The sequence below is a fragment of the Guillardia theta genome, assembly GCF_000315625.1.
Source record: "Guillardia theta CCMP2712 unplaced genomic scaffold GUITHscaffold_47, whole genome shotgun sequence".
In the NCBI taxonomy this organism is placed as follows: domain Eukaryota; class Cryptophyceae; order Pyrenomonadales; family Geminigeraceae; genus Guillardia; species Guillardia theta.
In genome coordinates, this window is record NW_005434627.1 from 445,609 (window position 1) to 467,935 (window position 22,327).

The 22,327-nt window shown below is 56.6% G+C and overlaps 2 protein-coding genes across 2 annotated transcripts; one reads left to right on the forward strand and one right to left on the reverse strand.

The window, feature by feature from the left end:
• Positions 1 to 821: 821 nt before the first annotated feature.
• GUITHDRAFT_140641 (hypothetical protein) lies at positions 822 to 19,215 on the forward strand (the record flags this gene model as incomplete). The annotated part of the gene is made up of 30 exons (XM_005830261.1): positions 822 to 1,505; positions 1,582 to 1,713; positions 1,765 to 2,113; positions 2,162 to 2,229; positions 2,275 to 2,314; positions 2,611 to 2,840; positions 2,927 to 2,998; positions 3,088 to 3,580; positions 3,801 to 3,931; positions 4,123 to 4,147; positions 4,307 to 4,849; positions 5,120 to 5,427; positions 5,737 to 5,789; positions 5,834 to 6,041; positions 6,254 to 6,319; positions 6,471 to 6,749; positions 6,942 to 7,808; positions 8,181 to 8,368; positions 8,632 to 9,028; positions 9,185 to 10,014; positions 10,070 to 10,233; positions 10,493 to 10,756; positions 10,989 to 12,083; positions 12,232 to 12,307; positions 12,521 to 12,962; positions 13,218 to 13,365; positions 13,583 to 17,377; positions 17,676 to 18,344; positions 18,576 to 18,808; positions 19,141 to 19,215. The coding sequence occupies 30 exons, from the start codon at positions 822 to 824 to the stop codon at positions 19,213 to 19,215; spliced, it is 12,924 nt and encodes a 4,307-aa protein (XP_005830318.1).
• On the reverse strand, positions 19,199 to 22,188 carry GUITHDRAFT_110753 (hypothetical protein; the record flags this gene model as incomplete). The annotated part of the gene is made up of 8 exons (XM_005830262.1): positions 19,199 to 20,573; positions 20,794 to 20,909; positions 20,960 to 21,014; positions 21,066 to 21,121; positions 21,169 to 21,284; positions 21,332 to 21,391; positions 21,447 to 21,562; positions 22,043 to 22,188. The coding sequence occupies 8 exons, from the start codon at positions 22,186 to 22,188 to the stop codon at positions 19,199 to 19,201; spliced, it is 2,040 nt and encodes a 679-aa protein (XP_005830319.1).
• Positions 22,189 to 22,327: the final 139 nt, after the last annotated feature.

The window sequence follows — 22,327 nt, forward strand, 5'->3', positions numbered from 1 at the left end:
GTCTGGTGAATCATGCAGGGTAGGGTGATCCCATTACCGGTATTTTCAAGTTCAAAATATCGGTCAAAATTAGGGTAGGGTGGTGAAAAACATAGGGGTGGTGGGTCTGGTAAGGGTCAACGACTGTCGAAACCGTTGATGCGTTGAGAGCCTTTCGAGTGGGGTCAATTCCAGTGGGTGGGGTATTCGTATTGGTGGGGTGCATAAGCGATAAGATGTTTATGTACGGGTGATTACGTGCAGTCCATCATGTGAAGTCAAGGGTCATAAATTTAAGAAGGGGTGGGGGTAGTCAAATTTCTTGAACGGGCGGGGTACAGGTTCGACGATGACAGCGGATCGATGGCGGGAAGGAGGAGGCATGGTTGGAGGAGGAGGCATGCGATGAGGAGAAGGCGTGTGATGAGGAGGAGACATGGGGAGGAGATGATTCTGGAGAAAGGAAACAAGCAGCGTGAGGAAGAGGAGATGGTTGAAGCAGGAGGGAGCGAGAGCGTTGGAAAGGTGACGTAGAGCATGAGTGTAGGGGACTTCGAAGTCAGGTATGAGAGAGAGGGAATGGCATGCAAGCAACGTCAAGTGAGATGGTCCATCGAAGGCTGTAGAGCTGGCATTCTGGAGCCGCGTATGATTCGGAGCTCTTATCGACGGATGCTATGTTTTCAAACAGCTCCTGACTTTGCCCCTGCAGGTGAAAGGAGCCTGATTAATTTACAACTCGAATCTGGAGAAGGAGGAGCTGTAGAAAGTTACGTGAAAAAGCAGTGAAGTAAGTAGAGCCATCCGATCTCAGCCGACCATCTGTGGTCGTTGAGAACGCGATGCCGCCCATTGGGATAGCGCAGTGGGGAAACCCCCCCAGCGCCCCTTCTCCTCCTCCTACCCGGAGCGGTCATACCTTGACCAATGTCGGCAAGCTGTGCATCCTCTTCGGAGGGATGGGAGAAGACAACGACAACGTTACGATCTACAATGAGACGTTTGCGATCGACGCGTCGGCCAACGACATTCCATGCACATTCCTTCAATGCGAGGGGAAGGCTCCGGAGGGGAGGTGGAGGCATACGGCGACCTGCATCGGCGATTCCTGCATGCTCGTCTTCGGGGGGATAGGGTCCAACAGCAAGAGGTTCGATGACTGCTGGAAGCTCGACATCAGCGGCGATAGTCCTGTTTGGACCCTGCAACCCACAGCCGGCCAAAGGCCTAGCCCAAGGGCTCACCACTCAGCAAACTTGTGGAAGGAGCACCTGGTGGTGTTCGGAGGATACGGAGGACACGGCCAACGGCGCACGTACTTCAACGATGTGCATCTCCTGAACCTTCAGGGCGGCGAGGATGGGGCGTTGGAGTGGGTACAGGTTCAAATTGGCGGAAACCCTCCTGCTCCACGTGGGAATCATACGGCGTCTGTCATGGCTGTGCCGGCAAGCTCAGGGCCAAAGATGCTCATGGTGATGGGAGGGAGAGACTACTCCACCTTCTTCGATGACATCCACTTCCTGGTAAGAGCCCACACAACCGTGTCGTCCGTATCCTCTGCCCCGCTTTTGTTCGAATTGACACTTAAGTTTCGCACAGAATTTGGAACAAATGGAGTGGACGACGGTTTCGGACCTTCCCAACCCGACAATTCCCAACCGGCTTGCAAATCACGCCTCCCTGGCCATCCAATCTGTTCCGCACTACAAGGTGTTTGTCTTCGGCGGGCAGGTACTGCTTCTCTGGTTGTGCTGCAAGGAAAGTTGACATGTTTCTGTCAAGGTTGGAAACAAGGACGCGCGAACTGACTGGAAGTACGTCAACAACGTGAACTGCCTTGACTGCGGCCGCATGGAGTGGATGGCGTCGGACGAGCACGGGGCCAGCTTCGTGGAGGGCAACTTCCCGACGCCCCGAGAGGACGTTGCGTACTGCTTCGATCGCAAGACCGGGAGGATTCTGATGCATGGAGGGTGGGCGGATCGTTTCTGCTCTGACATGTTCTACCTTGACGTATCCTCCATCGTCGGGCCTCCATACGCGATCTACTCCCTCATCCCCAGCGAAGGCCCTCTGACCGGACACACGCCCATCAAGATCGTCGGAGAGGATTTCACTCCTTCTGCTCCAGGTCCTCTGTCTCCCTCTCACCCTCCTCGGTACTCACGTGTAGCTGCAGTCAAGATCCAGTTCACCGACGGCAAGAACACCGAGGTGGTTGATGGTAAAGTCATCAGCACTACTGAGGTTGAGGGAATACGCGCTGGGACAGCCACCTGACCACCTCTACAGATCATTTGCGAGAGCCCCGATTGGACCAAGTACTCAGCAGGTTTACATGTCCTCCTTGCTCCTTGCTCCTTGCTCCTTGCTCCTTGCTCCTTGCTCCTTGCTCCTTGCTCCTTGCTCCTTGCTCCTTGCTCCTTGCTCCTTGCTCCTTGCTCCTTGCTCCTTGCTCCTTGCTCCTTGCTCCTTGCTCCTTGCTCCTTGCTCCTTGCTCCTTGCTCCTTGCTCCTTGCTCCTTGCTCCTTGCTCCTCGCCCCCTCCTATCCCATTTCTCTCTCTCCTCACCCTCCTTGTGCTCCTTGTCCCTCCCTCCTCCTTCTGTCCTCAAACTTGAGCTTGCAGGCGAGGTTATGGTCAGAGCAAACCTGAGAGGGGAAGGCTTCACAGTGAACGTGGTCAAGTGGACCTTCTTTGTCAACACCAGACCCAACAAGTGCATCGCGTTTGGCCCCGGGCTGTTCGACTCGGAAAACGCCGGGTGGGGATTCCCTGCAGTGTTTAAGGTGCAAGCAAAGGACCAGACAGGTCGCAACCGAAGCTCGGGAGGAGAGGCGTCGTGCTGGCGGCCCAAGGTGAGCAGCCAGGTGGACTCATGGTTTGGGAGGAGGAACAGGAGCAGGAGCATGAGGGAGAGAAGGGAAATAACAACTGGGTGCAGGTTGTCTTCAAGGATACCGGAGAGAACATCCCGTGTCACGTGGTTGACTGCAAGGACGGCACGTACGATATGGTGAGGAGGAGGAAGAAGAGGAGGAGAAAATGGTGGTGGTGGTGGTGGTGGTTTTCGCTGCCCGCTCTACTCACCTCCTCTCCTCCCAGATCTACGTTCCTATTCATCCCGGGCAGTACGTGATCGAGGTAGGATACTGCGACCCTCTCGTACAGGGGGACGAAGTTATCTTCATCCGCGGCTCCCCCTGGACAGCCTCGTTCGAGGACCCTTGGACCAAGGTCAAGTACCAGAACGAGCCGCCGCGCGTCGTGTCCGGGGTGCAGGCGGTAGCCATGGTGAAGAAGATGGTGCTGTATGGTGGGAAGTCAGACGAGGTGGTATGCTTCGACCCGGACAGCCTGTCGTGGGAGAGGCCCGAGGTAGAAGGACACAGCCCTCCGAGTCGCTCGCTGCACTCCTTCTGCGCGCTAGATAACGAGAAGGCGATCGTGATAGGAGGGAAGGGGGAGGATGAAAAGCTGCTCAATGACATTCACGTCCTTGTGTGTGAGAAGGGGAAGTGGAAGTGGCAGGCTGCAGGCGATGTCCATGGAGACAAGAACGCGCCGAGGGCGATGCATGCTGCTTGTTTGATCCCAGGTAAGAGCGGAGGAGGGAGGAGGGAGGAGAGGGAGAAGGAGGGAGGGAGGAAGTAAGGGAGAGAAGTAGACGGAGGGAAGGAGGAAAAGAGGAAAGGGAGAGAGAGAGAAGAGGAGGGTATGAGGAGGGGAAGAGGCAGAGGAGGAGGGAAAGGGAGAGGGAGGATGGAGGAATGGATGGATGGATGGATGGAGGGAGGAGGGCTGACGTTGGTTGGCAGTCGGCAAGAAGGTAGTTATCTTCGGAGGTATCGGGAGCGACGACCTTTCGCGCGACGATCTCTGCGTGCTGGCTGCGCAGAACATCGCAAAGTTAGATCTCCTCGACGTCGGGAAGCAAGTGGTAGAGGAGGTGGACGAGGAGGAGGAGGAACAGGCCCACAAACAGGAGCCCAAGGAGGAGCACAAACCTGCAGCCCCTACAGAGGAGGGAGGAGGGGAAGGAGGGGAAGGAGGGGAAGGAGGGGAAGGAGAGGAGGAGGGAGAGCACGCAAGTTCCCACCATCAGGAGCATAAGGAGGAAGAGGATGAGGGAGAGAAAAGATTCCCAAGCTCAAGGAGATTCCAGGTGAACTAGTTTACATGCTCTCCTCCCTCCTGTCCCTCACCCTCCTGTCCCTCCTCTCCCTCCCTCCTCTCCCTCCTCTCCCTTCTCTCTTTCTCTTCTCTCTTTCCCTTCATCCTTCTCTCCACCCCTTCCACTCTCGACTCCTGACCGTCTCCCAAGGCCGGAGGAGGAAGCACGGCATCGCAGCAGTGGAAGGAGTGATCTACGCGTTCGGAGGAGAGGCAGAGATCGGCAACGAGCGGCACCTGACCAACGTCACGGCCGTCGGGGAGTTCCAGATGGAGGGCAAGACGCTGGCCAAAGGGGACGCGATCCGATGGAAGCGGCTTAAAGTCACGGGAACGGTCCCTTGCCCTCGTCGAGACTTCAACATCTCCACGGTGGAGGGGAAGGTGTTGGTGCAGGGAGGAAGGGACATGGAGGGCAAGCTGCTCGACGACCTCTACAGCCTCGACCCGTCCACTGGCGAGTGGAGCATTGTGTACCGTTCAGACAATGCATGGCAGAAGAACGAGTTTGCGCTGTCGTGCTTGATCGGCAAGAGACTGCTGACGGTGTCGGCCAAGTCCGAGGACGTCAAGTCAAAACTCGATGACGTCAGGATCCTGGAGTTCGGCAAGATCGCAGATCAGCATGCGCTCGTTCCTGACATGATGAAACGAATCTCCAAGGAGTTGGCCGCCCTTGCGTCCTTCAACTCCGGTAGGATACTATGACCGTCCCTCTGTCCCTCCGTCCCTCGTCAATTGTTTCACTCCCCTTCCTGCTTGCCGTCCTTCCTGGCTGTATTTCTTTTCTCACTCTCCCTCCCCCGAACCCTTCCTCTCCTCTCCTCTCCTCTCCCTTCCCCTCCCCTCCCCTCCCTTCCTCTCCCTTCCCCTCCCCTCCCCTCCCCTCCACCCCTTCCCTCCCCTCCTCTCCTCTCCTCTTCTCGCCTTTCCTCTCATCTCCTCTCGTTGACATCTCCACCAGACTCAGCCAAGAACCTTGCTCTTGACCCCACGAAGCAAGACAGCGAGGAGAAACAGCGCGAGATTCTGATCAAGGTCAAGGGCTGCATCTACCAGGCGAAGGTCGATCAGCCGATCATCGAGCTGCAGCTCGACGTGCTCAAGGACGCCATCGGCTACTTGCAGCGGCAGGGAACTCCGACGGAGAAGCTGGAGAAGGAGATTAAAGATGTCTTTGACGGGTTTGCCGATGTCAAGAAGCAGATCCCCTCCGCCCTCGAGCTCATCAAGCCCGTCCAAGAGAGAGAGGCAGAGAAAATCAAGGCTGAGGTGAGGCCTGCTGATGTTGCCTCCCCTGCTCCTGCTCCTCCTGCTCCTGCTCCTCTTCCTTCTCGCCGCTCCTCCTGCTCCTCCTCCTCCTCCTCCTCCTTAACTGTCTCCTTTGCTTCTTCCTCCTGTCTCCTTCCCGACTGCGCCTTCCTCCCCCCCTCGTTTCACCTATTTCCCTCCTGATCCTACTTTCCCCTTCCGCGTTGCAGCTTTGCGTCAACCCACCAACTCCTCTCCTCCTCTCCTCCTCTCCTCCTCTCCTCCTCTCCTCCTCCCCTCCCTCCCTTTCTCTTACCTCGCTTCCCTCAGATCGAAAAGTTCACCCTAAAGACCAAGGTCACGCAGAAGGACTTCGGCGAGAGGTACCGGGATGGCAGCCGGAGCGGAGGAGCTGACTAGCTTGCAGGGACTTCAACTCCTACACCACGGGCGTCGAGCAGTCCTACCTGTCCGTCTTCGAGACCAAGAAGATGCTGAGATCGCTGGATGCCGAACTCGATGGGCTGAAGCACTTCGCAAGGGTCTTCGAGTTCCCAGAGCTCACGGACGAAGCGAACTCCATCGTGGCCGCCATGCACGCCGACCTCAACACGATCTTGCAACTTTGGCACCTTGTGAGTTGACGAGTGTTTCTCTGTCTTGTTGGAGTTCTGTCATTGGTTTGTGTTGCTGAACTTCTTTTCTTGGTTTCTGTTGTTGAGGTTCTTGTCTTCCCCTGTTGTGATGTTATTGTGTTGTTTGTTCTTGGAGTCCCAATCTTTTCGTTTTTGCGTTGGAATGTCTTCCATTGTTTCCTTCCTCGAGGTTGTGACTGATGATGTTTCAGATTGCAATGGTCAACAACCAAATGGAAGTTTGGAACCAAACCCTTTGGGCTGACATCAACGTTGAGGTTACAAGCTCTTCATCCCTTCCTCCCTCCCTCCCTCTTCTCTCCCACTGTCTCTCTTCCTCTTCCTCTTCCTCTTCCTCCTCCCTGCTCTTCTCGCACCTTCCACCCTCTCCTCCTCCTCCTCCTCCTCGCTCATCTATCGCCTCGTCAGGTCATGGAGGATGGGACCAAGGCATTCTTCAAGCAGCTGCGAGCTCAAGACAAGGTTGCCAAGGTAACCAACGCGTACACGACGATAGAGGGAAAGGTCAAGGGCTTCCTGACAGCGCTCCCCCTTGTCTCGGACCTCCGCCATCCGTCCATGCGCCCCAGGCACTGGAACATGTTGCGCCAGCTGACAGGCAAGCAGTTCGACGAGACCAGCCCAGAGTTTGACCTCAGGACTCTCAACGACTTACACTTGGACGAGTTCGAGGATGACGTGGGCGAGGTCAGTCAAGGGTCTGCGTGCTTGTGTCTTCGCTTCCTCCTGATAGTTCGGCGGCTTCCCTGCCTGCTGTCTTTTTCCCCCCTGCTTTGTGCCTGTCGTGTCCTCCCCTCCCGCTCTCTCCCCCTGCCCTCCTCCTTGCGATGCTGCTGCTTGGCCTTCCCATGCTCATCTGATACTGATCTGCTTGTTCAGATCGTCAACCGCGCACAGAAGGAGGAGAAGATGGAGCAAGCGCTAGAGAAGATCGAGAACACGTGGAAGACTTTGGAGTTTTTCTTCACCCAGCACAAGGACACGGATATCCAGATGATCAAACTGTCGGAGGAGGACGTTGAGACGCTGGAAGACCACCAGGTTCAGGTTCAGAACATGATGGGCAGCAGGTACCTCGCTACCTTCGAGGAGCAGGTCACGGGGTGGCAGAAGAAGCTTTCCTCCGTCGCTGACGTCGTCGCCATCATGACTGAGATCCAGAGGACCTGGGCGTACCTTGAGACGCTCTTCATCGGCTCTGAAGAAGTTAGGAAGGAGCTGCCGGAGGACGCGGAGAGGTTTGCCGGCATCGACATCGACGTCAAACAAGTTCTCAAGGACATGTACGCGACCAAGAACGCGGTCAAGGCATGCTCCTCCGATGGGCTGTACCCCAAGTTGGAGTCTACCCAGTCGAAGCTGGAGATGTGCGAGAAGTCCCTGGCCAACTATCTGGAGCAGAAGAGGAGGATCTTTCCTCGCTTCTACTTCGTCTCCACGACTGACCTCCTGGACATCCTCAGCAACGGCAACGATCCTTCCAAGGTCAACTTCCACATGAGCAAGATCATCGCTGCTATCGAGACTCTCAACCTTGAGAGCGGTATCACCAGCTCCGAGCGGCCGAGCGCGACGGGGTTTGACTCGTGTGTCGGGGTGGAGCATATCGACCTTACCAAGCCGCTGAAGATCGACGGGAGGGTGGAGAACTACCTGCAGACTATCATTGACAACGTCGTGACATCTCTCAGAGATATTCTCGTCAAGTCGATCGAAGCTTTCTCTACTACCCCGACTGAAGTTTGGGTGAAGAAAGAACCAAACCAGATTATCTTGACTACCAGCCTTGTGTTCTTCACCAAGAAGATGGAGGAGACGTTCGTTGATATCAAGAATGGCAACGCCAAGGCCATGGAAGGAATGCTCCAGTTCAAGATCAATGCGCTGACAGAGCTCATCGACTTAGGTGATTGTGATGGTGGCGGTGGTGGCAGTGGTGATGATGACGACGATGACGATGAAGATGAAGATGATACCTGTTTTGATTGCTTGTTTCCTGCCGCTCAACCTCGTTTCCCATGCCTAATTCTCCTCTGCTCCGTCCAACCACCATCGACAACCTTTCCTTCATCCTGCTTTTCTGACTTCCTTATCACAGTTCGCACGAACCTCACCAAGGCCGAACGTATGAAGATCATGTGCCTCATCACCCTCGACGCTCACTCGCGCGACATCGCGGCGAACTTGGTGGAGGGCAACGTGACTGAAGTGACTCAGTTCGAATGGCAAAGTCAGCTCCGCTTCGAGTGGCGATCAGCGGAGAAGGATTGCTTCATCATGATTGTGGACGCTGAGTTCACATACAGGTCTTCTTATCCCTCTGATCTTCATTTTAACGTCATTGTCATTGACCACAACAAAAACAACATGAACATGATCATCATCATCATCATCATCATCATCATCATCATCATCATCATCATCATCATCATCATCATCATCATCATCATCATCATCATCATCATCATCCCCAACACCTCCTCCTCCTCCTCCTCCTCCTCCTCCTCCAACTCCACATCCACCAACAACCTCTCACCGTCCTCTCTTCTCATCACGCTTCTCTTCGCAGTTTTGAGTACATCGGCAACGGAGCTCGTCTGGTTATCACCCCCCTCACCGACAGGATCTACGTTACAGCCACTCAGGCTCTCAAGCTCTGCATGGGATGCGCCCCGGCAGGACCTGCGGGGACGGGCAAGACGGAGACGACCAAGGATCTCGCTGCCATGACAGCTGTGTGTATCTATGTGTTCAACTGCGCGCCGGAGATGGACTACAGGACAATGGGAGACATTTGGAAGGGGCTGGGGGCGTCCGGGGCCTGGGGATGCTTCGATGAGTTCAACAGGCTGATAGCGGAGGTTCTTTCTGTTTGCTCGACCCAGTACAAGTGCGTGCTGGACTCCCTCAAAGCAAACCGCCCCACCTTCGTCATCGACGGAGCTGAGCTCAGTCTCACCCGCTCGGTCGGGGCGTACATCACCATGAACCCGGGCTACATTGGCCGCACTCCACTGCCCGAGTCCCTCAAGGTGCTGTTCCGCCCTGTCACCGTCGTTGTGCCGGACTTTGCGCTGATCTGTGAGAACATGCTCATGGCGGAGGGTTTCACGCAAGCGAAGCTGCTGGGGACCAAGTTCATCAACCTCTACACGCTCTGCGGGGACTTGCTGAGCAAGGCGAAGCACTACGACTGGGGCCTGAGGGCTATCAAGAGCGTGCTCAGAGTTGCCGGAGACTTCAAGCGAGCGGAGCCCGAGGTGCCGGAGCTGGCGCTGCTGTTCCGAGCCCTGAGAGACTTCAACCTGCCCAAGATCGTAGGAGACGATCTCATCATCTTCATGGGCCTGCTGGGAGATCTTTTCCCCGGCATCGACATCCCCCGTCAGAGGAACTGGGACAACGAGAAAGTCATAGCAGAGGTCATCACCGAAGCTGGGCTCCAGCCGGACGACGACTTCCAGCTCAAGGTGGTACAGCTCGACGAGCTGCTGGCGATCCGGCACAGCGTCTTCATCATGGGCTCGTCGGGGACGGGGAAGAGCGAGTGCTGGAAGATCCTGTCAGGAGCCAAGATCAAGCAGGGAAACAAGTGCGTGTGTAGGGATCTTGACCCCAAGGCTATCACTACCTACGACTTCTACGGCTACGTCAGCCTGGCGACGAGGGAGTGGAAGGACGGTGTCTTTTCCTGCCTCATGCGCGAGCTCGCCAACGCCCCGGACACAAACTCCAAGTGGATCCTCCTGGATGGTGACCTGGACGCGAACTGGATCGAGAGTATGAACTCGGTCATGGACGACAACAAGCTGCTGACCCTCGCGTCCAACGAGCGCATCCTGCTGAAGCCGCATATGAAGCTTATCTTCGAGATCCGAGATCTCAAATACGCTACCCCCGCCACTGCCTCTCGGGCCGGTATCACCTACATCACTGAGAAGAAGAGCCAGTGGTGGAGTTACATCCAGAGTTGGGTCGCCCGGAGAGAAGATGACACGCCTGGTCAGTGTTGTTAGTGGTGTTGGTGTTGGTGTTGGTGTTGGTGTTGGTGTTGGTGTTGGTGGTGTTGGTGTTGGTGTTGGTGTTGGTGTTGGTGTTGGTGTTGGTGTTGGTGGTGTTGGTGTTGGTGTTGGTGTTGGTGGTGTTGGTGTTGGTGTTGGTGCTGTTGGTGGTGTAATTGGCAATGTTAATGAGGGTTGGATTTCCTTCTGAGTGTGTTGTGAAAGAGTTGTTTGTGATGTTTGCTGTGTATGATCTAGTGTTATGAACTAGTATGGCATGCTCGATCTTGTTCTGTCACAAATCTGCTCGTGTAAGAATGCCTTCGTGACCTGCCAGCTCTGTCGTCATATTTGGTTCTCTGTCAGTGTCGTTTGCTCTCTTTCTCTCTCGCCCCTTCGCTTCTCCCTCATCCTGACTCTTCACGGCAGAGAGGAAAGAGTTCCTCCTCTCCCTATTCGAGAAGTACGTCGGCGAGTCGCTGCTGGCCATGAAGATGGAGTTCAAACACATGGCTCCTATCCTTGATTTCAACCTCGTCCAGTCTCTCTGCAACGTCCTGCAAGGGCTCTACACCCCTGAGAACTGCCCCAAGAACGATCCCAAAGAGCAGCTCACCCTTGAGACTTACTTCGTCTTCGCGTGCATATGGGCGTTCGGCTCGGGCTACTCAATAACAGATGGAAACGACTATAGTAAGCGCAGACCTCTTCCATATCTCTTCCTCCTTCTTGTCCTCCCTTCTTCCTCCTCCCTCTAGCTCTCGCTCTCCCTCCCTCCCCTCTCCTCCCCCTCCGTCTCTCCCCTCTTCTCTATCTGCCTTTCTCTTCTCGACCCTAATTTCCTCGTTCGCCTCTCCTCCCCCCCCTTCTTGCCTCTCCTCTTTGATCGCCTCCTCCTTTCCCTCTCCTCCTGACTTCTTCCCAGGAAAGAGCTTCTCCGCATGGTGGAAAGGCAAGTGGACATCGATCAAGATGCCGATGAAGGGAACAGTCTTCGACTTCTTCGTCGACAAGCAGACGCAAAAGTTCGTCAGCTGGGCCAACGTTGTCCCCGAGATCTCCTACTCCTCCACCACCTCCATGGACTCAGTCACCGTCCCCACGGGCGAGACGACCAGTATCACCTTCTACCTCGACCTCCTCGTCGAGCTCCGCAAACCAGCGCTGCTGGTGGGGCTGGCAGGAGCAGGGAAGACCGCGTTGATCAACGGAAAGCTCCGCACGCTGCCGGAGGAATACCTTTCCCTGACCATCAACTTCAACTACTACACCGAGTCAGCCGCGTTCCTCTCAGTGATGGAGGGGCAGCTGGAGAAGAAGGCCGGGAAAAACTACGGGCCCCCGGGCTCTTCCAAGCTCGTCTACTTCGTGGATGACCTCAACATGCCCCAGCTCGACCCCTACGAGACCTCGACAGCGATCAGTCTGCTGAGGCAGTACATGGACTACCAGCACTGGTACGACCTGACAAAGCTGCAGATCAAAGTCATCAACAACTGCCAGTTCCTCTGCGCCATGAACCCGACCTGCGGCTCGTTTGTCATCAACCCTCGTCTGCAGCGTCACTTCATGGTTTTTGCCATCGGGTTCCCCGGCCAGGAGGCCCTTATGACTATCTTCAGCACGTTCCTCAACGGTCACGTCAAGGAGTTTGACCCCAAGATCGCCGATACAGTGTTCCAGAACAAGATCATTCAGGCGGCGCTGGAGCTACATACTAAGGTCAGCTCTCAGTTCAGGAAGACAGCCAACAACTTCCACTACGAGTTCTCGATCCGCCATCTTGCCAACGTGTTCAAGGGCATCCTGATGAGCGAGTCGACGTTCTTCACAGAGCCGGCCAAGTTCGCATCTTTGTTCCTTCATGAGGCAGAGAGGGTGTACGGAGACAGGCTGGTGTCGATCAAGGACCTTGAGGCCTATCAGAAGATCAGCAAAGACACTGGCAAGAAGTTCTTCAAGGACTTCGACCAGGGCCAGGTGTTCCCTAACCCTCATATCTTCTGCAACTGCTGGAAAGGTGAGAGATGAGGGAAAGTTTTGTCATGAGATGCTGATAGCATGCGTCTCCTCTCCTCTCCTCTCCTCTCCTCTCCTCTCCTCTCCTCTCCTCTCCTCTCCTGTCCTGTCCTGTCCTCTCCTCTCCTCGTTCTTCCTCTTGCTTCCAGACTTGGACGAGAAGAGCTATAACCGAGTTGAGACGATGGAGAAGCTCTCAAAGATCCTAGGAGATGCTCTCAACAGGTAAGCAAACAGACTACCCCCTCACCTTCTCCTCGTCCTCTCATCAACTCCTTTCTTCTATTCCAACTTCCCCTCTTGGTCTCAAACCTTCTTTCCTGTCCTATCTCTCTCAACCTTTTGTCTCCTCCTCCCCTCCTCCTTCAGCCTCCTCCTCCTCCTCCTCCTCCTTCTCCTCCTCCTTCTCCTCCTCCTCCTGTTCTAATTTTCTCTCAGCTACAACGAGACGAACGCAGCCATGAACCTTGTGCTCTTCGACGATGCCATGCGGCACATCTGCCGTATCTGCCGCATCATCCAGAACGGGCATGCCCTGCTGGTCGGTGTCGGAGGCAGTGGAAAGCAAAGCTTGACCAGGCTGTCATCTTTCATCTGCAACTGCAGCGTCTCGCAGATCGTGTTGAGCGGGACATACTCCATGTCAGACTTGAAGGAAGATATCAAACAGATGTACATGAAGTCAGGGCTCAAAAACGAGTCCATTGTTTTCCTCTTCACTGACAGCCAGATCGCCGACGAGAAATTCCTCGTGTACATGAACGAGCTTCTTTCCTCCGGCAAGATCCCCAACCTCTTTGCCTCCGACGAGATCGACAGCATCTACGGCTCTGTCAGGAACGAAGGGAAAGGAGAGGGCATCGCTGATACCAAGGATGCGGTGACTTCCTCTTCCTTAGCACTTCTCCTCCTCCATCACCACCACCACCACCACCACCACCTCCTCCTCCTCCTCCTCCTCCTCCTCCTCCTCCTCCTCCTTTCGTTTCTTTCTTTCCGTCCTCATTCACGTTTTATCTTCACTTGCCATCTTCTCTGTACTTCTCTCCTCCTCCTCCTCCTCCTCCTCCTTTTCCTCCTCCTCTCCATTTCTTCCCCTTCTCTTCCCTTCAGCATCCTCTGACAGTGAGTGCAGATGTATGATTTCTTCATCTCCAAAGTCAAGCGCAACCTTCACGTCTGCCTCTGCTTCTCCCCCGTAGGAGAAAATTTCCGCAGGAGGGCTTCAAGATTCCCGTCCCTCATTAACTGCACCGTCATCGACTGGTTCCAGCCATGGCCAGGTGCTGCTGAGGCTCTTCCTGCCTTCTTCCTCCTCCTCCTCCTCCTCCCTCCTCCCTCTTCCTTCTTCCCTCTTCCCTCCTCCCTCCTCCCTGCTCCTCCACTTTCTCATCCTCCTCATTTTCGTCCTCCTCTTGGAGTGCATCTTCCTTTCGTTTGCTCGTCCTCCCTCCTCCCTCCTCCCTCCTCCCTCCTTCATGACCCTCATGCTGTCCACAGAGAACGCTCTCTACGACGTGGCGAAGCGCTTCCTCGGAGAGATCGAGCTGGGAGAGGCAGAGGCGAGGGAGGGGATCATAAAGTTTATGCCCTTCTCCTTCGGGCGGGTCAACGAGGCCAGCGAAGACTACCTGCACAAGGAGCGGAGGTACAACTACACGACCCCCAAGAGCTTCTTAGAACTCATCTACCTCTACCGCAACATGCTCGCCAAGGAGCGCAACACGCTGCAGGCCAACATCGACAGGCTGAGCAACGGGCTCGACAAGCTAGAGAAAACGTCCAAGGACGTGGCGATCTTAGAGGAAGAGATCAAGGTCAAGTCAGTGGAGGTGGAAGCGGCGAAGGCGAACGCGGATGAGATTGCGGAAAAGGTGGGAGGGGAGAAGTCAAAGGTGGAGGAAGCCGCTTCTGCCGCCAACGACGAGGCTGCCAAGTGCGCTGTCATTGCAGAGAAGGCCGGTATCATGCAGGTTGACTGCGAGCGCGACCTGGCGGCCGCCATTCCTGCGGTAGAGAAGGCGGAGGCAGCGCTGGACACGCTGAACAAGAAGGATCTTGGAGAGCTCAAGTCTCTTGGGAAGCCGCCGCAGGGAGTGGACGACGTGACTGCAGCGGTGCTGGCGATGAGGGGGGAGCCGGCGAAGAATCGAGACTGGAACGCGGCGAAGAACATGATGAAGGATGTCAACAAGTTCATCGACGAGCTCAAGGGCATCAAGACGATCATTGACAGCAGTCAGATGCCTGCCAAGAATGTGGAGGGAGCAAGGCCGTACCTGGATCTTGAGCACGTGAAGAATGTTGACATCATGCGCAAGAAGTCCAACGCTGCTGCTGGGCTCTGTGAGTTTCTTCTCAACATCGTCATGTACTACGACATCGTCGTCACCGTCGAGCCGAAGCGCCTGGCGCTCAAGACAGCTCAGGACGAGCTGGCGGCTGCCAACACGAAACTGGCGGAGGTGCAGGCGTACGTGAAGGACCTGGAGGAGAAGCTCGCGATCCTCGTCGCCGAGTTTGACAAGGTGGTGGCAGAGAAGAACCGAGTGGTGGCGGAGGGCGAGCGGCTGACCAACAAGCTCGGTCTCGCCCAGCGGCTCATGGCGGCGCTGGGGTCCGAGCAGGAGAGGTGGAAGGTGAACGTAGCAAAGATGAAGTCAGACTCCGTGTACCTCCCAGGAGACGTTCTGCTCGCTGCCTCGTTCGTGAGCTACGTCGGATGCTTCAACAAGACGTTCCGTGACCTTCTGATCAACCAGACCATGATACCCTTCATGACCAAGAACGCCATCCCCATGTCCGACAACGCTGACCCCCTCAAGCTCCTCGCCGACCCGGCGGTCGTGGCCGAGTGGAACTCGCAGGGGCTGCCGGCCGACCGAGTCAGCCTAGAGAACGGCGTGATTTCTTCCATCTCCGAGCGCTGGCCCCTGATGATCGACCCGCAGCTGCAGGGGATCGTGTGGGTCAAGGAGAAAGAAAGTCAGAACAACCTGCAGCTCACCAGGCTCAACAACAAGAAGCTGCTCAACGTGATGGAGCAGGCGCTGGAGCAGGGCTGGAGCGTCATGATCGAAAACCTCCAGGAGTCGCTGGACGCCGTGCTGGCTCCCATCATTGGAAGGCAGAAGATCAAGAAAGGAAGGAACTTCTTCGTCAAGGTCGGGGACAAGGAGGTAGAGTACCATCCCAAGTTCAAGCTCTACCTGCACACGAAGCTCGCCAACCCTCACTACCCTCCCGAGGTCCAGGCAGAGTGCACGCTCATCAACTTCATGGTGACGGAGGACGGACTGGAGGACCAGCTGCTCGCCAAGGTCGTGTCCAAGGAGAGGCCGGACCTGGAGGAGGAGAAGAGCTTTCTGATCCAGCAGCAGAACGAGTTCAAGATCAAGCTCAAGGAGCTTGAGGACGGGCTGCTGAAGCAGCTGGCAGAGGCGGAGGGAGACATTACTGAGAACATCGAGCTCATCGAGTCGCTAGAGGATGCCAAGAGGCTCAGCACAGACATTAACGAGAAGGTGATCATAGCGCAGGAGACCGAGGTCAAGATTAACGAGGCAAGGGAGGAGTACCGCGGGGTAGCCAACAGGGGAGCCCTCCTCTTCTTCGCGCTGGGAGAGCTGTTCAAGGTCCACTCCTTCTACCACTACTCGCTCTCGGCCTTCACCTCCGTCTTCCTCCGCGCCATCGACTGGGCGGGCAGGAGGTACGTCGGAGCTCCCATCCACGTTCCGAAGCAGCTCGAGCTCTGCCAGGGCAAGAACGCCTTCCAGAAGTTCCGCACCATGCAGCTGCTGCTGAGAGCAGGTGCCAAGGGTCTCATAGGAACGGACGATGACAAGGGACCTGGGAAGCCCTCGACGCAGAAGGAGCTGGACCTGCCTGCCCGTCTCAAGGACCTCGTGAGTTCGATCACTTACCAGGTATTCAACTTCTGCCGCCGAGGATTGTTTGACAAGCACAAGTTGCTGTTCACAACCTCCATCGCGTTCAAGGTGCTGGTCCGCGACAAGACCCTCGACTCCGACGAAGTCGGCTTCATCATCTTCGGCCGCAAGAGCCTCAACCCTCCTCCTCTCCACCCCGAGATGCAGCCATGGCTCTCCGACGCCGCATGGTCGGGAGCGCACGCGTGCCAGGAGCTCAAGTGCTTCGAGAAGCTCTGCACAGACATGGAGTCGGAGCAGACCAAGTGGCAGACGTGGGTGACGGACGAGCGGCCGGAGGAGAAGCCTCTGCCCGGGGACTACGACAAGATCACCAACTTTCAGAAGCTGATCCTCCTCCGTCAGATGCGCCCCGACCGCCTGACGGGCGCGATGCGCAAGTGGGTCGGTGAGCATCCGACGCTGGGGAAGAGATACATCGACGAGGAGGCGTTTGACATCTTTTCCATCTACAGGGAGTCAGCGCCGGAGACGGCCATGTTCTTCTACCTGTTCCCCGGTGCTGACATCGTGGCTGACCTGGACCCTCTGCTCAAGGCCAAGGGTTTCACCATCGAGAACGGCAAGTTCATCAACATCAGCATGGGGCAGGGGCAGGAGCCCGTGGCGGAGGAGGCGCTTGAGCGGTGCATGAAGGAGGGAGGATGGGTGTTCCTGCAGAACATCCACCTCATGTCCATGTGGGTCAAGACGCTCGAGCGGAAGCTCGAGAGCTCTCAGGACCCCGAGACTCACAAAGACTTCCGCTGCTTCCTGTCCTCGGAGCCTCCTCCTATGCCCTCCCAGCAGAGCATCCCCGAGGCCATCCTGCAGAACTCCATCAAGATCTCCAACGAGCCTGCCCAGTCCCTCCGCCAGCTGCTCTTCCGCGCCTGGACCAACTTCGAGCAGTCGACGCTGGACGCTTGCAAGCGCCCAAGGGACTTCCGCACCCTCCTGCTCGGCCTCTGCGTCTTCCATGCGGAAGTGAACGGCAGGAAGAAGTTCGGCAACATGGGATGGAACTGCGGCCATCTGTATGGCTTCACCCTTGGGGACTTGACCCAGTGCGCTGACGTTCTCAACAACCAGCTCAACGCTCGATCGGGGGCGAGAGCCAACGAGGAGGCGCCGCTGAGAGACTTGCGGTACATCTTCGGAGAGATTATGTACGGCGGGCATATCACAGACAAGTGGGATAGGAGGACGAACGTGACTTACCTCGATGTGATCATCGTTGCTGGAATCCAACAGCCGGAATTTGAGCTGTTCCCCGGGTTCAAGACCAAGCATGACGGAACGTGGGAGGACTACCTGGCGTACATCGAGAACGAGCTTCCGCCCGAGACACCCAATGCATATGGTGAGAGAGGAGAGGGAAGGGGGAGCAGCAGCAGCAGCAGCAGCAGCAGCAGCAGCAGCAGCAGCAGCAGCAGCAGCAGCAGCAGGGAGAGGAGGAGAGAGGTGTGGTGGGAGTTGAGGGTCAAGGGAGAGGGGAGCGCTTGTTGGAGAAGGAATGAAAGGAGTTACGAGGGATGAAACTAGATTAGATTAGCAGTACTTGTTGCCGAGTTGAAACAAGATCAGCAGTACTTGTTGCTGAGTTGCCAACAAGATATCAAACGTGTATGTTGTTGTCTTCACTGACAAGAAACTCGCAGGGATGCATCCCAACGCTGAGATCAATTTCCTCATGACGGAGCAGAAGGAGCTCTTCGAGGAGCTCCTGAACATCGGAGGAGGAGGCGGAGGAGGAGGAGGTGGTGGTGGGAAGTCCCGCGAGCAGATAGTAGATGGAATCATTACTCAACTTGCCTCGAAGTTACCTGAGAACTTCAACATGCTGGAGCTGAAGATGAAGATCGGAGACAACCTGACGCCCTACCTCGTGGTGCTGGTGCAGGAGAGCGAGAGGTTCAACGGCCTCCTGTCCGAGATCCGCCAGTCGCTGAAGGAGCTCCGGCTCGGCCTGGACGGAGCCCTCAACATCTCGGAGAAGATGGAAACGATGATGAACCTGATGGTCATCCAGAAGATCCCCCCGACATGGGAGGGCATGGCATGGCGAACGCTCAAGAGCCTTGACGTGTGGTTCGCCGACGTCAACGCCAGAGTCGCTCAGCTGCAGGCCTGGGGGGCCTCCCTTGTCATGCCGGCCTCCCTGTGGCTCTCCGGCTGCTTCAATCCCATGGCGTTCATCACTGCCGTGATGCAGACGACAGCGAGGAGGAGGGGATGGCCGCTCGATGATGTCGTCACCTTCACTGACCCCACCAAGCTCGACTGGGACGAGGCGGAGAGCCAGCCGGAGGAAGGAGCCTACGTGCACGGTGAACATCCCTGCTCACCTACCTTGCTATCTTGCACTCTTGTCCTCCCTGACATCATGACGCCCTTCTCTCCTCCTCTCCTCCTCCTCTCCCCTCCTTTCTTCTCATCCTCCTCTGTTTTCCGAGCCACAACCATCTCCCTCCCTCTACATCCCTCCCCTCTCTGCCCTCTCTTCGCTACCATCTCCCCATCCCCTCCTCTTCCTCCTCCATCTGACCTGCATCTTCCAGGGATGTACATGGAAGGAGCGCGATGGGACAGGGATGAGGGAGAAATCCGGGACTCCCACCTGCGCGACCTGACTCCGCAGATGCCTGTCATTCACCTGCTCGCCATCCCAAGGACGGAGATCAAGGTCGAGGGCTACCATGACACTCCCTGCTACTACGTCTCCCAGCGAGGAGGAGGCAACCCTCCCGGCTCCTTTGTCTTCTTTGCTGTGCTGAAGACCTCTGAGCCCACGGTGAGCAGGAGGAGGATGGGGAGAGATGGAGGGAGAGAGGGAGAAAGAGCAGCGAGAGGAAGAGGGCAAGGAGGGGCGGAGGGGCTGGAGAGCAGAGCAGAAGGATGAGGATGACATCGATCAGAATGGGAAGGGAGAGAGCCGGGGGAAGGACAGGAAGATATAGATGGACGCTAAAAAGGAGGACGAGGAGGACGAGGATGAGGACAAGGACAAGGACAAGGACGAGGACAAGGAGGAGACTGGATAGAGGAGGAGGAGGAAGAGGGGGAGGAGGAGGAGACTGGGTAGAGGAAGGGAGGGGATGGACGGTGTGCTGAGACTCGCCGCAGGTCAAGGGCCTTTACGGCGTCTACTCTTACAAGTGGGTGCTAGCTGGGGTCGGCCTCCTCATGCAGACGGAGTAGTTTGCGGGCCCTGCGGCAGGTGGAACCAGAGGTTGCCGCACCCTCCTCCTCCTCTTGGGGCCTCCCCCTCCGACTTGAGGCAGTACTCCCGAATGAATCGCTCCAGGTCGAGCACCAGGAAGAAGCTTGCTCCGTTCCTCTCGTCCCCCTCGCAGGGCTGCTCGACCCCCTGAGGTAGCCGCTCCTGCACCCACTGCCTGTCGACCTGAACGACGAAGGGGAGGGCTCCGTCCCAGAGCCTCCTGGGGCCCTCGGCGATGAAGAGGGTAAGGCACAGGAAGCCGTACGATTGCTGCATGTCTAGCAGGGATCCCAGCTGCTCCTCGAAGGTCGCCAGCTCCACGTACCGCTTCCAGTCAGCTGGAGTTGTCTCCACGATCAGGTTCCTGATCATCCTCCTACCCATCCACTCCCTCATCCCCCGCAGCACCAGCGCCTCCGCCCCCTCCACGTCGATCTTGACAAGCACCACCTCCTCATCAACGGGGAACCCGGGGAACGACCGCGCAAACTCGTCGAAGGAGACGGCCAGAACGCTCCCACCTCCTTCCCCGTCCCCCTCCTCTCCCTCCTCCCCCTCCTCCCTCCCTTCCTTCCTCTCCTCCACCACAAAGTTGCTCCCGTCGCACCTACCCATCGTCGATCTTACCCACCTTGTCCCCTCCGCCAGCCCCAGCAGCAGGGGCTCTACCAGGTCCCGCACGTCGTTAGCCCTCGTCGCCTCCTCCACCAGCTCCAGACACTCTAGCTGCACCTCGAAGGAGAACGTCCTGAACCCCAGCACACCCCCCAGCACGGAGTAGAACCCCGAGTTAGCGCCCACATCCAGCACCACCCCTCCCCTGCCCTGCCAGCTGGACAGCAGCTGGGCTGAGAGCTGGGTAATGCTCCCCTCCCACCCGTTGTTGTCGCAGGTGAAGAAGAAGAAGTCGTGACCCATGAGCTCAGCGCTCATCCCGTCGAAGAACACCAGAGGGACCTCCCCTGCTCCTGCTGCTCCTGCTGCTCCTGCTGCTGCTCCTACTCCTGCTCCTGCTGCTCCTGCTGCTGCTCCTACTCCTGCTCCTGCTGCTCCTGCTGCTCCTGCTCCTGCTCCTGCTCCTGCTCCTGCTGCTCCTGCTCCTGCTCCTGCTCCTGCTCCTGCTCCTGCTCCTGCTCCTCCAATCTGCAAAGTGCGGGTCAACATTCTCCTGCCTCGAGTCCCGAAGGTCTCCAGGTGCTCCTCCTTTCGCCGCTGCTGCCTCAGAATCTGATCCGTCAAGTTGAGAGTAACTTGGTGCTGGTGCTGGTGCTGGTGCTGGTGCTGGTGCTGGTGCTGGTGCTGGTGCTGGTGCTCACTCGCCACAAAGAACTTGGTCCTGCCAATCTGTCAGCAGCACATTCATCTGATGATACGTGTTGCAGGGAGCGAATACTTCTATCACGACTACTATCCTTCATTATCATTGTTCTACCTTACATTATCATCACTCATCGTAATCTTCAGTGAACACCTCTTGCCAAACTCCGCACGCCTCAAATCTTCACCATCCTCTTCCCTCACTTTGCCCCAGCTCGTCTCTCTCTCTTCATCGTTACCGTGCTGCTCTGCAGAGTTCAGTCCCGGCAGCATTCTTGACTGAGAGCTTCAGTGCATGCTCCCCTCCCCCTACAGTGCACGTCGTGAGCACAGGCAGGGGAACAGGAGAAGGCTCCTACGGAGGAGAGGGAGGGGAGGAGGAGACGAGCAAGTTGTGCTGCAGACCGGCAGCTGGCCATGCAGCCAGTAGCTCTTCGCTGTACAAGAGGACGAGCAGGTGCTGAAGCATTCGCGTTAACTCGCTCGCGCAAACTGCCAGAGCCCAGCTCACCCTGTCCAGACCACTTCCTCGTCCACCTCCACCACCAACATACACGGCTCCTCCTCCTGGTGGGCCGTGAGCCGTCGGAGAGAGGAGCAAGTCAGGAGGCTACCCCGAGGCAGGAGTACATGCCGACAACATCCAGCGTCAACGTCGAGTCAAACTCAACGTTCAAGTCTCCCGCTGCCTCGACAACCTGCGAGCTCTGCGGACTCCTGACAACCAGACCTGACGAGGAGGCGAGTGAGAAGAAAGACGGTCGAGACATCAGCTACGACATTTGTCGTCGACAGACAGCGAGGGCGCCGGGAGTCTCATGACGACCTCGTGGTATCCTGCTCCAAACACAAGCTCAACACAGAGAAATAGACATCATATCGTGTTCCTCACCATCCGTAGCCTCTAGGAGCACAGGTAGGCCGATCACCCAGGAAGGAAGGCGATCCAGATGAAAGAGTCTGTCCCGACAGTCTACCGCCAGCTCGACTTTCACCGCGTCGTTTTCGCTGCCGTTAGCACATCAGCAATGCGGTGAAGTGGCCATGGCGAGGAGGAAGGAAGTGGCCATGGCGAGGAGGAGGCAGCTCAAGGCATCAAGCAAGCCAAGGGAATGATAACTGATAATTTGCGCCAAGGGAAAGCGAAATGAGAGCAAGCAAGGGGATATCAGGAACGGACTAGCCCTGAGGGAATGGAAACGGTTGAGAAAAGAGGGTGAAGGAAGAAGAAGGGATTGGAGGAGGAGGTAGTGCAAAGAAGGATTGGAGGTGGTAGTGCAAGGCTGGCCATACTCGTAAGCTAAGGGAGATAGATCATGAGCAACATCAGGTGGAGGGATGGCGATGGCTATCTGTACTTGCTCCGATCTGCAATCGTCTATGGATAGACTCAGACGTAGGCTGGGCAGGGATGTAGGTCAGCCAACAGGAGGAGCAGGTGGAAGATGTAGGTCAGCCAGCAGGAGGAGCAGGTGGAAGCAGATTCACCTCTCAACAGACTCTTGGTTCGACCTGAACAGCTTGTGCATTCCATCGCATGTCAATGTTGCGTTCCCAACCCTCATGGTGCCAGTGGGTCCGGGGAATGCAAGCAGGAGGACGACCATTGCTGGGATGGCATTGACGCATTTCATGGTGGCCTTCCTCAGGAGATCTTCAACCATTCATACACCTCCTTCTCGCTTCACCATCGAATTCTACTCCTCTCTCAGGTCATGTCGCGCCATCGCTCAGAATCTCCTCTCCTGAGCTCTCCTGTTACACCTTGTCCTC